Source organism: Stylophora pistillata, chromosome 2, assembly GCF_964205215.1.
Source record: "Stylophora pistillata chromosome 2, jaStyPist1.2, whole genome shotgun sequence".
In the NCBI taxonomy this organism is placed as follows: domain Eukaryota; kingdom Metazoa; phylum Cnidaria; class Anthozoa; order Scleractinia; family Pocilloporidae; genus Stylophora; species Stylophora pistillata.
In genome coordinates this window covers 7103807-7118577 of record NC_142520.1, presented here as the reverse complement: position 1 = coordinate 7118577, position 14771 = coordinate 7103807, and the positions used below count along the sequence as shown (strand labels likewise).

The following is a 14771-nucleotide window of genomic DNA, read 5'->3' as shown; positions in this document are numbered from 1 at the left end:
GCCCTCTTTGTTCCGGCGCAAGAAAAATGTAAAGAGATAAAACCTGTAAGCCATGATTCCTGAGCATCACAAATTCCAGATATTGAACATATAAGGCTCTCATTTACTAAAAAAGTATGCCAATACACTTAGTGTAATATATTTGTTTGTTATTCGAAAGTTGATGGTTTGATATATGATTTTCGATACAATTTTATTTCTGTTTCTCTCCAGGGAAACTCTTTGTTTATTGGATTTTAAGATCACGATGAACTAGATTTGCTTCACTATTTAAGTATGCATTAGGCTTTTAAAAATACCTTGTATCTCTCCTGCAAATCAATTGAGGGTTCTTGCAAAACTGATTGTATGATAGAGTTCGCACATAGCGCCGCTTCTCTCAGGTTTTCACTGTTGATGGATTCTTTGAATAAACTTGCCACGAGGAGGTCTGTGATATTTGTCATGTTTTCTTGCTGATATGGCTTGATCTGTAAAAGGTCAAAAGCAGGTATCGACTTGGTTACACGCCTAAAGAGAGTTTGACAGCATAAATACTTGTTGTTCACAAGCTGGGAGGTCCGTATTGTAAAAAAATCTACCCAAGGTCTTGGAAAGCCAAGACAGAGGGCACAGTTTTTCCCAATACGGACCGACCCAATGGTGAATATCATCAATAATTTTTTCTCAAACTCAACGAAATGTAATTTGGCCACAGTAAAAAGTTTTTGGAAAAGCTCTTTTTACACTCCCCTACCCACGCGCAGCATTATAGTTTCTTTAGAACCTTGTCCCTTTTAAAGAGAGCTTAATCTAAAGTAATAGAGACCAAAAGAAATCAATGTGTTCCCACTTTATCTCATGCTAGAAATTAAATTAATAATTATCGACCTACCTGGACTGTCAAAGGGACTGGGGGAGCAGAAATTCCAAATTTGTCAGTTACTGTAACGGTGAACTTGACAACAAAGCATTCTTCCTTGTTCCCAGGCGGTATCTTAGCACTTATGGTGTTGTTAGCGCCACGATATAACACACTGTAAAGACCGTTCTGTAGCCTGTATTGAAACTCGTAGGACAGAGGGGTGCTGTTACTTTTCCAGTTGCTACAGCTAAGATTAAAATAAGTTTTCAGTGAGGTACCGTTTGCCGGAGTGATCGAGCAGTTCCCCTGTGTGGGGGGTAATGCCGTGATAATGTCGTAAGCACTCATTCCCCCTCTAGCGTCCGTAGTTGTAATGAGTAGTACCAGGCGATACCTGCTTCCGCCAGTAAGGGAACCTCCTTTGATAACAATATAGCTTGAATTCAGTGGTGTACTTGTGATGTTTCGTAGATTATGTTTCCTTTGCCAGGTGATGGTGTTTTTTTGCTGGTAGAGTATCCATTCAAAAGAAGATATTTTAGAGCCCTGTAATCCCATGCATAAAGATTGGACTCCAAGTTTAACCAAGGGACTCGTTTTAGGTTGGCTAGGTTGGCAGTTAAAGAAACATCTAGAATGCGACAAAAAAAGATTAGACCATCACTCAGCGAAGAAAAGTTTTGAACTCCTGTTGTCTGACGAGAGCATATGTTAAAATTATGAATAACAGCAGCAACAGTGACTGCGATGTAGCACTGATATGAGTACCTGCTAATGAAGTAACTTCAACAAACAATAACAGCAATGTCAGCAACAACAATATCATTAACAGCAGCAAGAAAGCAACAAAAAACGAAGACAGCAGAAACAACGAATACTAACAAAACCAGTAAGAAAATAGGAAGAAAAGGACAACAGAGGCATCAGCAGCGAAAATAAAGAGCAAAAGCAAGGTCAAGAATAAATAGAGGTATAAACAACGGCAACATAAACGAAAGCAAAAACAATACGAATAACCCAAAAACTGCAAAAGACAAAGCAAATCCCTAACCTTTGATATATTTTTGGGGGGTCTCCTTCTAACAAATGGATTACTTGATAAACGGTGGAAATGCGAGTGTCCTTGGTCACTTCCAGTTTAACTATGTAGGTCTGATTCGGAGACAAAGTTTCCTTGTTTAGGGACATTGTTTCGCCAGATGCTGTTCCATTATAATATATAGCTGACTCGTTTACTGTCGTTGGGAAACCTTTGTTCGCTTTCCCTTCCACTTGTTTTCTGGAGTGGTCTGCTGTGATTTTGCCATAATGCCAGATAAAGTTCATTCTTGATTGGTTACTATGCGGATCTTCCGGGTCATATGACAGTGAAGCATTCAATATTATGTTTTCCTGAAGTCCTCTGGTTACCTCGGCGCCACCAGAAATTACTGCAACGAGGTCTTGTTCTGTTTTGCAAAAAATTGTCTTTAGTTTAGAAAAAAGATATTTTTTGTTGTTGTTAGCAGTCTTGGTAAATGTGACCGATATTTTGTTACCAAACTTTCAATATAAAAAATTATAGCCGCTTCTAGTCATCCTGATTTTTCTTTCACTGTGACAGCCTATCTAAGAAACACCCCAAGTATTTCTAGATAAGACTCGAAATACGTATATCAAAACGAGGCTTAAAATGAACTCTGTTTTATGGCTTTTCCTCCCTTCCTCTCTCCCTGCTTAATTTACAAATTTTGTACTTAGCACCGTTTTTAGAGTAAGTTTGTTGGATCTAGGCACTTAGCAGTTTACATTTTGTAGATTTGTTTGTCTGATAACGGATTCTTAATCTTATTTGCAATTGGGACATGTTCTACGTCATCATCAGCATCAGATAGTGGGTTGCAAGGTGGTTCAACGTAGACCTGGTGGTAGTCCTGTGAGGAATTTTGTCCGGAAGCTGAATCTGCTTCAAAAAAATTACAAATAAAATGAAGGGGAAGTAAACTATCAAAAAAAAAAAAAGGAGAATGTATATTGGTCTCTTCTAAGAGTTACTACTATTCAGTAAAGCACTGATTCATTTTTGTCAACCGCTGCTTTGCGCCTGTAACGAAAGGAATGGATGTTTTATTAACAACATCAGTTTAATTCCAATCAGTATGAGATCATCGTGCGTTATTTTCTTACACTTGGTATTGACCACTACTGAATTAAGCGGACCCCAATTGAACGGGCACCCTCTTATAGGCGGACACTAAACCTGGTCGTGAAAAAAATGTCTTACTTTTCCTTCTATAACGAACCCCTATTTAGCAGACAGCTCTATTAAGCGGATGCGGCTCTTAGCTCTAAAATAAATTATACTTTGCTAGTTTCCATTGTAAAATAATCTATATCAAGTGGACACCGGAATGAATTGACATTGTAGTGTATGTGATTACGTCCCCGCGTATCGTGACTGTTTTGCTGTCTTGTTTTTGCATTATTAGCTACAAATTAGAGTTGTTGATAAAAGTTAATGAAATTGAACTCTGGATAGCTTTGTTGGCGATGAGGAACTTTATCACAGTTTAGAGTAACCGTTGAATGTCAATCGTTTACATACTCTATTAAGAGCAAATCTGTGCAAAAATCAAACATTGGATAGCAAAGGCAAAAAACTAAAATTCGCTGTTCTTTTGCATACAAGTAGCCTTTAGAAAGTATACAATTGCTGTGCAGTTATTTCCTCAAAAAAATTATTTGCTTCCGAAACTACGAAAACGTGTTGTTTTTAGTCCCGGGATCGATTTGGCGACACCGAACAGGTATAAAATAGGTCATGAGTCACTCGACTCGCGTATCAAAAAAACTGCGCTAGAAAAAGCTATCACAGTGCCAAGTTGTTGTATAAGTTGTCATTGTCTAGGCACCGTGATTTCATAAAGATTAGATTACTTCCAGTATTCAAGAAAAGTGAAAAGGTTATGGCTCTCCATTGTTGCGTAAAACGGTAGGCGAAAAACAACGATAATCTTTAGCATGTGCCTCCGCTCAGAATTTCGTAAGATTACGAATGATAATACTAGAGTTGATGATCTTTCATAATATGTAAAGTTTACTTTGGGGAAATGAATTTGGAATTTTTTACAATTTTTTTTTTAATTTGTGAAGGAAGACAAAAAAATCACGCCGTCCTGGGGTGTTCATGTGATCATCAAGACATTGATGATGACAATCTTTAATGAGGAAACTTTTTCACTAAAAAGTGGTTTACAAAAAGGACCTCGAAGGACATTGATATGATAAAAATTAACACGACTCCGATGCATGTAGCAAATTAAATATAATAACCTTAACTCAAATATTATATTCTTAGCTGTTCATATGAGTCCAGAGTTTCAGTCTGTTTTCCTGTTTTCTCCATTCTGCGGTCTCTGTAAGTTTGACATCTGCACCGTCACTTCATGTCGCGGCTCCATCAAAACAGCTGCTCCTGAAAACGTCTAAACTTTCCGATTTGTATTCCTTGTGTGCTTGATACGACGTGTTGGTGTTCTTTGCGACAAAATTCATTAAAAGACTGATCGAGCCGACTATTCAAGGCTTATGTTTAGAGTTTTCTGCCATCGGTCCTGTTCATCAATTATCTGTTTGACAGACTGTATGCAAATTTGTTTCGCTTGAATCTATAAAAAAATTTGCATAGAGGCCGAACGAGCTTCAAGTGCTTGACAGTCGAATTTGTTCATGGAGTTGGGGGGGAAAGGAAGTATGCGGTCTCTCTCTAAAGTGCGTTACTTTGGGGTAGCAGATGCGCATGAGCATTGTGTTACCCGCTAAACTCTTACTGGCTTAATGAGCCGGGCTGACCCGCCTAAACACGAATATATGGGAAAATTTCAACCTGGTTTGCAGGGATCCCGGCACCGCGATACCAGGATCTCGACTTACTGGGCCGGCCCGGTTGTCATGTAATCGCGAGGTTGATTTTTGTTGCGTTTGACAAACGTGCCGAGATCCCGGCAAACTGACGCCAGCCCGGCTAACCGAGCCAGCCCGGCTCATGTAATCAGGCCCTAAGCCGGTTTTGATCGTGGCTGCAGCGGCGGGCTTCTCTGTTCATGATAAACCTCATGAATGAAATTAAACAAACGGTAAAATGAAGCACTTTAAAAATTCGAGAATATCATATCCAAGTTCGGGTCAGTATATTTGCATTGTTCTTTACGCTTTTTGAGTTGCCATGATTTCTAAAACAAAAACAATTTTACATATGATGCACAATCCTCGCAGTAGATAGCGCTATTTAAGCAATAGCGAAAATCAGACCTGAAAAAAATCCGGCCTGTACGGGATTCGAACCACTGACCTCTGCGATACTAGTGCAGCGCTCTACCAATTGAGCTAACAAGCCAACTGGGAGCAGGCCGTTAAGTTGATTCGTAATAAATTGCTTAAATAAAGCTATAAATTGCTTAAATAACGCTTAAATAACGCTATTGCTTAAATAACGCTATTGCTTAAATAACGCTATTGCTTAAATAACGCTACAGCACTGACTATTTTCAACGACTGACTCTGGAAAGCTGGTTTACTAACTTAGAACAGACTCCCCTAAACAGATGTCAGCAACTACCCGCTCCATACAAACAACTCATTCACGACATAAACATCACAAACGACCGAAAAAGAACGACACCTAACTTTACCGACAGATCGAAACAGACCAATCACGACCGACTTACGTCACTTGAGTCTTACAGCCAATAACATCAAGTCATCTACTTGTTGCGCACTAAGTTTTATCAGATGAAATTGATTAATGAATTGTGACGTTTTATTGCTAATTGTCTATAGGTAGTAAAAAGTCTAAAACAAATTATGAATTTTTATCTGAACACAAAACTTCTCATTCACAATATTTGGATTTTATGTCAAAAAATTCCCGGCAATTTTTCTTTTGGAGTAATAGTAATAGTAATCAAAGTTTAATGTCTTTACGTGGGGCATGGTTACCCATATTGCCCGAGCCAGAGGCTCATGTATGAAACGCAAGACAACAACCCACCCATCCCACCCCAGGGAAGGACATCCATCACACAGTAATCTCGTGCGTGGGAAATTAAAGTCTCCTACTCCTAACCCTGCAGGAGACGGGACCACCATTTATTCGTCCCTATCCGAGAAGATTAGAATATCTAAACCATTTCTTGATGTTATAGAAAGGCAGCATATTCTTCTCAATTATTTTAAGACCTTGAAAGCTGGTCCGGCCAGGGATCGATCCCTCGACCTCCAGCAAATCAGTCCAGCGCTCTATTCATTGAGCTAACCGGGAGGCGGTTAAAAGAAGAAACTCCAAACCACTTGGAAAATAAGAATATAAATTCAGTTATTGCAAAAGCCAATCACATTATGCGTTTTATTAAACGTAACCGTATAAGGGAGCTCAAAAGAGACCTTGTTAAAACCCTATCTCTTTCACTGGTAAGATCACATCTCTACTACGCGTCTCAACTGTGGGCTCCCTCTCTCCCACGTTAATGGTCGAGATTGCAAACGTCCAGAGCAGAGCCACACGTTTCATATGCAAAGATCCCGGCCTCTCTTGCGAGTAACACTTATTAGAACAGAACTTCCCCTGAACTATTGGTTAGGATCTCTAGACATTCTCTTTTTCTTTAACTGCAAATTATGTTTAATTAATCTGAAAGGAAACGACCGCTTTGAGTTTTGTAGTGGGCGCTGCCGCCGTGGCGCCTCTGGTCTTTTTCTCAAAAGTAAGAAAGCTAAATCCTTACTTTATAGACATTCCTTTTTTGTAAGAATCTGTACCATATGGAACGCCTTACCAGATAACAGAAAAGGAACTACCGTCTTTCGTTAAAAAACTACAGTCTTTCGTTCATCTAAGACTTGGCAAAGTCATCCGTTCCTTTAAATTAGTTTGTGTAAAATGTTGTCGTTTCAATGCTCTTAATTATTGTGCGTATTAACCAACTGTTTTTCTTTTGTTTGTTTTGATTTGTTTTTGTTTCTCGTTTTTTGGTTTTTTGTGTTTTTCAGTCTTGAGGCTTATGAATGGGTTGGGTTTCAATTTGTCTGCTTTTAGGAGATAGAACAAGGTAATCCACCTAGTAAGGGACAACCTTGTCCTATTGTAAATTTACCTGCCTTTGGCAAACTGTTAAATGAATAAATAGAGAATAAAATCTAACAATTTCGTGACACATCTATTTATTTTTACAAAATGAATGCTATCGGAGAAAACTAAAACAACTTCTATCATATTGCAAGTACTATGAAAATGCTATTTATAGCATTCGAGCATTTATTATTATCACTGAAGCTCACATATTGCAGATGATAAACACAGTTGGTCTTTTCTTTCTATGTCACCAACTTCACCCAAGAGTGAAATTTCTGTGAATTAAAACCTTTGTATGCATAGCAGCGCAGAAATCCCCGAAAAACAACCCTATAAGCGGTGAGTTTATAATTTCTTCTTATATTTCAAATATCAAGCATTTATTTGACCTAGCATATAGAAAAATCGTTTTTTCAAGCTACCCTACTTTTCACTCGGAACTAAAATAGTAAATAGATCGGAAAATCCGTATTTTATTTCCAATTTGAATAGTGATCCTACTTTTTGTGAAAACATAGGGAGAAACTATTCTAAAAGTCTGGGTAATAAATAAGTTCTTCGCTGCTTCTGCAAATACAGACGAGGCCTCCAAAAGTTGGGCTAAATTCGACCTTTAAATGACGCTAACTATACGTGAATGGAATTTTATCAATTTTCTCGGAAAAAAAAAGATAAATCTTTCAACAAACTACATGTGTCTTCGTTTGTTTTACCTATATGCCTACCTAATATTAGAATATGAGCCAACTCGACTTTTTACTGTTGCAGGTGATTTCTGAATTTGTCCGATTTTTAGTGACATCTTAATCATTTATATATATTGCGCAAAACTCTGTTATTTCCAGAAATTTGGGACAATATGGCGGAGGCGATTCTCGTGTTACAAGCAAAATGGCACCGAAACAGTGTAAGAAAATGTATGGGAAAAGATAGTTTTTTCAAATTAGCTGTTTAACAATGGATATTCTTTCGCTGCGTAGTTGCAAATGTAGCCTGCATCGGTTAAAATGTCCATCGCTACGAAAAAGAAATACTCAAATACAGGCGTACCTTTCCCCAAAGTATACGAGTAAACTCCTAATCCTGATACCATTTTCCTATACAAACTCTTAAAATCTGCTTCGACTTGGTGTTACAATTCTTTTGTCGTGGGAACAACCTTGTGAAGATTCGCAAGTGCGTGGTTCGACATGCATTCTGCAGAAGTTTGCTCAACTAAACCGCTCGTAAACGGTCGAATATGTTGGCCCACAAACTTTCCTCGAGCCGGGAGACTCTTCGTATTTTTACAGAGCTCAAGAGCCAAATACGCCATTTTTAAATACCCCAATTTTAGGAAAAGAAGAACACGAAAGATACAAATTACCATTTTCCTTGTTTTGACGTCTCGTTTGGCTTTCTGGGATAGAAAGGTTCTAGGCCTTTCTCTGGCGGAGTTTTACGAAAATAGAAAGTTACGTCTTCTCTTTACTTTCACCGCCGCCATATTGAATTGTCTGTAATACGATATACCGCTGACATTTCGTAACGGGCTCGAAATGTCCCCGATTTCTGGTGATGTAAGCGATCTCCTCGCTTTCAAATGGACGCTGGGGAAGCTCCCGAGGGTGTCTGCTTCATAGACGCTCCACTTTACTTTATTTAGTCGAAACAAAGCAATAAGCATTATGAAAATAAGCGATAAATAAAAGTTTTCCTAGCTGCTGTTACTCGTAAGAGTGATTGTAGATACTCAAACCGCAACTGAACCATCTGTTACCTTTCCTTTGCTCACAAGAGTAAACCTTGGACATGTAAAACATGAAAACATCCATGAAGTTGTCTGAAATCTAATATACTTATGCAAATATAAACTTGATTATGACTTTCAGAAGGTTTATAATCTCTGTGGTAAGTTTGACAAAGGCTAGAATGATAATGTTTTTGTTACCCCTAAGTGCTTCTGGTAATAAAAATAACTGATATATAACATTTGTTAATATAGAAAGTTTTTTTTACCTTTGGGAATCTCGCAAATATAACGCGGATGGCCAATGTTATCATCAAATATACCCCATGTGCCATTACTAGACTGCTTGGATATGTGAGCCATATTGCTGTCACCACTTGGCTCCCCTTCTCCCCATTTGGAAATCGTCAGCGGTCTTCCACTCACCCACGTCCAACTTTCAGCCTTTCCTATTAAACCAATATTCCATCTATCTTCACCGAAAAGAATAGTTCGCCTTTGCACCTCGTTACTGATGAAATTCCACTCTTCTACGGTTTCGATGGAAACTAGGTCTCCTCCTAATATTTGGCAGGTGGCTCTGCTCCAGGCCCAAGACCAGCCCCACCTCGAAAACATGTACCAAGAGTTTTTAAAAGATCGAATGGGGCACTCTATAAAATAATGAAAATAAGAACAAAAGTAATATCATGTCGAGGATAAAAAAGTGATAATTATGATAATGATCACAATCACTATAAATGAGAAAAAATAGCAATAAGCTAAGAAACGTAACGTATCTCTATTTTCTATTTCTATCCGCATTTTTCAACATCTGCAGTGTGTTTGATCAATATCAAAGGAGAAATACCCACATGCATATGAATACGAGTGGAATAAAACAAAAGTAACATGGTGTTGCTATTGAATCGCTCTCGTTAAGTTTACATCATTTTCGTCTTTCATTAGGGTCAGTGTTGTTGTTGTTGTTTTTTTTTTATTGTTTGTTTGTTTTTCATGTAGTCAGGAATAAAAAGTAATTTTTTTGAACAAGATAAGTTCTGCAAACCTGTAATGTTCTGTCTTAAAGGTGACATTTTCTCACATTTGCCTAAAATCCTGAGGTCAGGGAACCAGGATCTAAAAGCCACCCACAATACCTTTCTGGTATATCACTTTCCCACACGCTTTTTTCTGATACAATTGTATAATTATATAATTATCGCTCGCTCTTACAAGCACAAGCAAAAACACAAGAATACTTCGATAAACGTGTGCTCGACAAATGTTGAGAAATGTATCCTTTCGATCGTTTTTCTTTTGGGCGCTTTGCCCGCCAAAAATTTGCTGTGGCTTGCTGCACAGCAAAATAAAGGATGATCGCTATAACATGTCGAAAAAATAACGGGAAGCTCATTTTCGGTGGGAAAGCAGCTCTTAGCAGGAGTGGTATTTGATACATATATCGTCATTACGGCGTCCTCTATCTATGATATTCTATTTTAAATGATTTCACTTTGACTATACATAAGCTCGTGCTGTTATTTTACTTATTGTACATCGCTTATAACAAAGTTGACTAGCAGCATGAACCACCTCCCTTCCCCGGTTGGAACGCGCCTAAAAGAACGCATAATTAAATGTAAGTGAGAGTTATCCCAATTTGAAACCGCTAATGCGCACTGGACAGTTTATTTACTGCTTACACGCACAAGTTAGGAGAAGCTTTCGATATAGTGAGAGCAATATATTTACCTCTTTGAAAATTAATCATTAAAATGAACTTTTAATGGGACCAGGACTAAGCAGAAATGGTCTAGCACTTAATATACTTTATGGGTGGAATGTTTCCTTACCCTTAGGTAATTTACAGATAAAGACATTTTCATCATATGAAGAGATACCGTTAAAGAGGCTTTTATTCTTGGATATTTCCGCTTTGTCGTCATTACAATTTGGCTCAAGATCTCACCATTTCCAAATATTCAGTGGTGCTCGACTAAACTACCATGTCCAATTCCTATTCCCACCCCAGCAATCCTTGCATAAACCAATGTGCCACGTATTTGTTCGAGTCCTGCAAATACCGATCCCGATCCCGATCCCAATCCACCGTAAACGTGTACCAAAAGTTTTTAAAAGATATAATGGGGCACTCTACAGAATGATGAAAATGAAAACGGAGATAATTATCATGATGATGATAAAAAAATGATAATTATGATAATGGTGATAACATAATATAATCACAATTACCGTTAAAGATATTAAGAAATAGGCTAGAAAACGTGGCCTATTTTCTATTTTCCATTTCTATTCGAATTTTTCAATATCGGAGGGTTATGTTTGATCAGTGTAAATCAATACAGAACATCTTTCTTCTTTACGGCGTCCACCCTCTCTGATCTGTTTTTTAGAAGATATTTAACTTCACACGTCTTTGAGTTCATGTAATTTTGGTAAATGGGTTTTGGAATATCGATAAATTCATCGCGGAGCTAATCCCTCTCTCCGCCCTCCATCGTGTCGAGCTTTTAAAAAAATGTTAACTGTGAGTGTAATTTCTCCAAAATTTACAACCGAAGTTACACAGTTAACCGTATACAGTTGATACCAGAATGGTTGTCAGAAAAAAAAATATAGCGAGAGTGCATACGCACGCAACGGTCTCAAAAGACAACTAGAGTATCCGGTGATCAATTAGTTCAAACAAGTGAAATAGATAAAAAGATATGTAAAAAAAGATTAGAAATCAGGGGAGAAATACCAACATGCATGTTAATAAGAGAGGAACAAAACAAAAATAACATGGTGTTGCAATAGAATTCGCTCTCCTTAAGCTTACATGAGTTTTCGTCTTTTATCGGGGTAAATTTTTTTTTCGTTTTTTATGCAGGTTAGAATAGAAAAGTCATTTATGTAAACAAAATAAGATCATCAAATCTGTAATTGTTGTGCTTAAGGTGATATTTTCTCAGACTTCCTCGAAATCCTGAGGTCAAGGAGCCAAGATCTGAAGACTACCCACAATACTTTTCGGGGCTATCATGTACTCTTTCCGACACGCTTTTTCCGAAACTATTGTATCTCATTATCGTTCACTCGTTCAAGCACAAAGAGGAATACTTCGATGTGTTATTTTGAACATAACATACAAACACTCACCGACTGCAGTGAACGCTCGCTCGACAAATGTTGAGAAATGTATCCTTTCGATCGAGTTTCTTTCAGGCGCTTTGCCCGTCGAAACTTGCTGTGGCTTGCGGCGCAGCAAAATAAAGTATGATTCTAGAACGATGAAACTTTTTATACAACATGTGTCCCGAAGTTTTTCATGGGCAATAAATAATGGAAAACTCTTTTTTGGTCGGAAAGCAGCTCCTACCAGGAGTGGTACTTGACACATATTTCTTCACAGCGACGTCTTCTATTTCGGATATTCTAGTTTGAATTATTGCACTAAAACTATCTGTAAGCTCATGCGATTATTGTACTTATTGTATGACACTTATAACAAGGTTGTCTAGCAGCCTGAGCCACCTCCCCTCCCTTATTTGATCAGAACGGGCTGAAAAAAAAGACGGCATAATTAAATACAAGTGTGAGTTATCCTAATTTGAAACCGCTAATGCGCACTAAACAGTTTATTTACCGCTTACACATTCAAGTTAGGAGAGGCTTTCGATATTGTGAGAGCAATATATTTACCTCTCAAAATTAATCATCGAAATAATTTTTAACGGGACAAGGGCTAAGCGGAAATGATTTAGCACTTAATGTACTTTATGGGAGGAATGTTTGCTTACCCTTAGGAAATTCACAGGTGAAGGCATTTTCATCATCTTCAGTGATACCGTTAAAGAGGCCTCCATTCTTGGATATTTCTGCTCCGCAGTGGTTATCAATTGGCTCAGAACTTCGCCATTTCAAAATATTCAGTCGTGCTCCACTAAACCATCTCCAATACCTATCCGAGTAACAATTGCGTAAACCAATATGCCACGCAGTAGTATTCCAACTATTACGCTTTTGAATCTCAAAATTGATAAATTTCCATTCTTCATCGGTTTCGATGGAAACAAGGTATCCTCCATGACTGCGGCAGACGTAATTGTTCTCCCAAAAACTTCTTCCCCATTTTGTAAAGATGTACGAAGAATTTTTGAAATGGGTACATAGACTTTCTATGAGAAACGTAAATATACAAATGAATAAAAGAAAAAATACATATTTTTAGATCGTAACGATGACAGCAATAATGATAATGATGAAAATAGAGCCGAAAAATACTGTCTATATCAATAATATTCATGCCTAAATAACAATGAGCACCGAAACTCGTTACTTCACTAAAACAAAAATTAGAATTAGGTTTAAGGTGATTCCTCAGAAAATAAAGGCTATCGAACAAATTGTTTTCAACTTTCCCTACATGTTCCCTACCAGCGTGTGTTTCGAAAAATACAATAAAAAAGAAAGATCATCGTGCTTGTGCCTGTACACCCCATTTATACCTGTACAGGACTTTTGCACACTTTTAGTTGTATATTTTTTACCGTCGACGAATTTTTTTTAAACTTCTCCAATTTAAACGGGATAATTTGTACACCAAAATTATGCAGTAAGAAATACAGGTCAGCGTGCTCGTCCAAGAGCTGAGGACCATTGTACCTTTTTACCTGGTCATTGATTTAAAAACGATATCGCGTTCTCGAAATGCGCGTACTTTTTCACCCGATTGCGTGATTTCTGTGCGCAATACGGGTTGCGCAATGCAATACTGAGGAATCACCTTAAGTTTTAAGGGTAAAAATTGGGGAGATCAAAGTGAAAGCGCTGTTATTCTTTATTTTTTCGTGTTCAGTTATTGTTTAGTTTCTTCAACTCACGTTTAGATCCACAATCGGACTGAGGTACCAACGTAATAGCTATGACTGATTATTGTAAATAATCAAAATGTATTGATAAATAAGCCTCATAATATTTTTTCCTATTCATTTTAAGATACATAAGATTTGAATTACACTGCCTCACCTGTTCCTTGCAACTCCATCATCAAAGGAAGGATAACTGCAAAAGAGAAAATGAGCAAACGCATCGATTATTATATCAAGAATAACGTTTGAATCAATGACAAACTTTATTAGATTTCTAGTTAGACTGGTACTGATGCATGGTAGCGCATTTTATTTGCTACGTAATCTTTAGCCTCTGCCAGTAACTTTTATTTCTTTCTCTACGGAGCTGACGGAGAAATTGTAAAAACGAGTGTTCTTCGCGAAAAAAAATGTTAACCGGCTATTCGGAGCGCATAAACTATTTACCAGGGTATCTAAGAGATAGTAATGCTGCGGTATATTCTGTTGATAGTGACGTAGTTCACGCAGTGACTCACCCAACTGCACGCTTAAGATTTACATTTACCTTTATTCCTCAAAGTAGTGTCAAAATCGTAAAGTGTTTCCAAAACTAAGATTTAAGAGCACCCTTCTTACAATGATATTCCGTCCGAGCACTTTATTGCGGGTTTAGTTAGTTCATTGACTACATACCCCGAAGAAATGGAATTTTGGTATTTTATTCTATTTTTTCGCGGGAGAGGGATCGTAATTAAGACAGGATACCTAGGTGTAGGTTTTGAGAAACGTATCTCTGAAGTTATTTCTGCGGGAGAGAAAGTATATATAAAAAAGACAAATAAAATAGTGCGCGCAAAGGAACAATCTCATCCGGCTTTGCCAAAATTGCAGATGGGGACATGATATTTTAAAACTTTCCCTTATTATCACATCGCAGAGGACAGTCGTTCTAAGATATCCTAATAAGAGGTAAACTTTATGTGACAGCGAATGGCAGGAGTCGCACAGGCGTATCAACACCACCTAACGGTCGACCGCCTTTTGCTTTACAGCTTACCGGCGTGTCGCCTCACGCAAGGTAGACTTATCTATTGATCAAGTGACTCCTATCATAGTCTAGTTCAACTGTCCTTCATTCAGTAATCAAGATAGTAGACTTACCATACAATACTCGCGATTAGTTCATTTTCATTTTCTTAGGAAAGTCGATTTAAAACCTGATTGATCTTGAGTACATACTGCATATGAAAT

The 14771-nt window shown here is 37.8% G+C and overlaps 2 protein-coding genes across 2 annotated transcripts; both read right to left on the bottom strand.

Annotated features, from left to right (window-relative positions):
- Nucleotides 1-197: 197 nt before the first annotated feature.
- Nucleotides 198-3944, bottom strand: LOC148736901 (sperm receptor for egg jelly-like). The gene is made up of 3 exons (XM_088750698.1): nucleotides 1896-3944; nucleotides 875-1475; nucleotides 198-470 (listed from the first exon to the last, which is right to left on the bottom strand). The coding sequence occupies exons 1-3, from the start codon at nucleotides 2168-2170 to the stop codon at nucleotides 282-284; spliced, it is 1065 nt and encodes a 354-aa protein (XP_088606824.1). The 5' UTR covers nucleotides 2171-3944; the 3' UTR covers nucleotides 198-281.
- Nucleotides 2629-13714, bottom strand: LOC148736900 (macrophage mannose receptor 1-like). Its single transcript, XM_088749204.1, has 4 exons — nucleotides 13696-13714; nucleotides 12468-12845; nucleotides 8952-9335; nucleotides 2629-2786 (listed from the first exon to the last, which is right to left on the bottom strand). The coding sequence occupies exons 1-4, from the start codon at nucleotides 13712-13714 to the stop codon at nucleotides 2629-2631; spliced, it is 939 nt and encodes a 312-aa protein (XP_088605330.1).
- Between the last annotated feature and the right edge of the window lie 1057 nt (nucleotides 13715-14771).

Bases quoted from the DNA above. Each gene is read 5' to 3' on its own strand.
- LOC148736901 (XM_088750698.1), bottom strand. From the start codon at position 2,170: ATGAACTTTATCTGGCATTATGGCAAAATCACAGCAGACCACTCCAGA. The intron at 1,476-1,895 runs GTTAGGGATTTG...GTCGCATTCTAG, and splicing joins CCCCCAAAAATATATCAAAG to ATGTTTCTTTAACTGCCAAC. The intron at 471-874 runs GTAGGTCGATAA...GACCTTTTACAG, and splicing joins CAGTCCCTTTGACAGTCCAG to ATCAAGCCATATCAGCAAGA.
- LOC148736900 (XM_088749204.1), bottom strand. The intron at 9,336-12,467 runs GTAAGCAAACAT...ATTATTTTATAG, and splicing joins CACCTGTGAATTTCCTAAGG to AGTGCCCCATTCGATCTTTT. The intron at 2,787-8,951 runs GTAAAAAAAACT...TTTTTGAAGCAG, and splicing joins TATTTGCGAGATTCCCAAAG to ATTCAGCTTCCGGACAAAAT.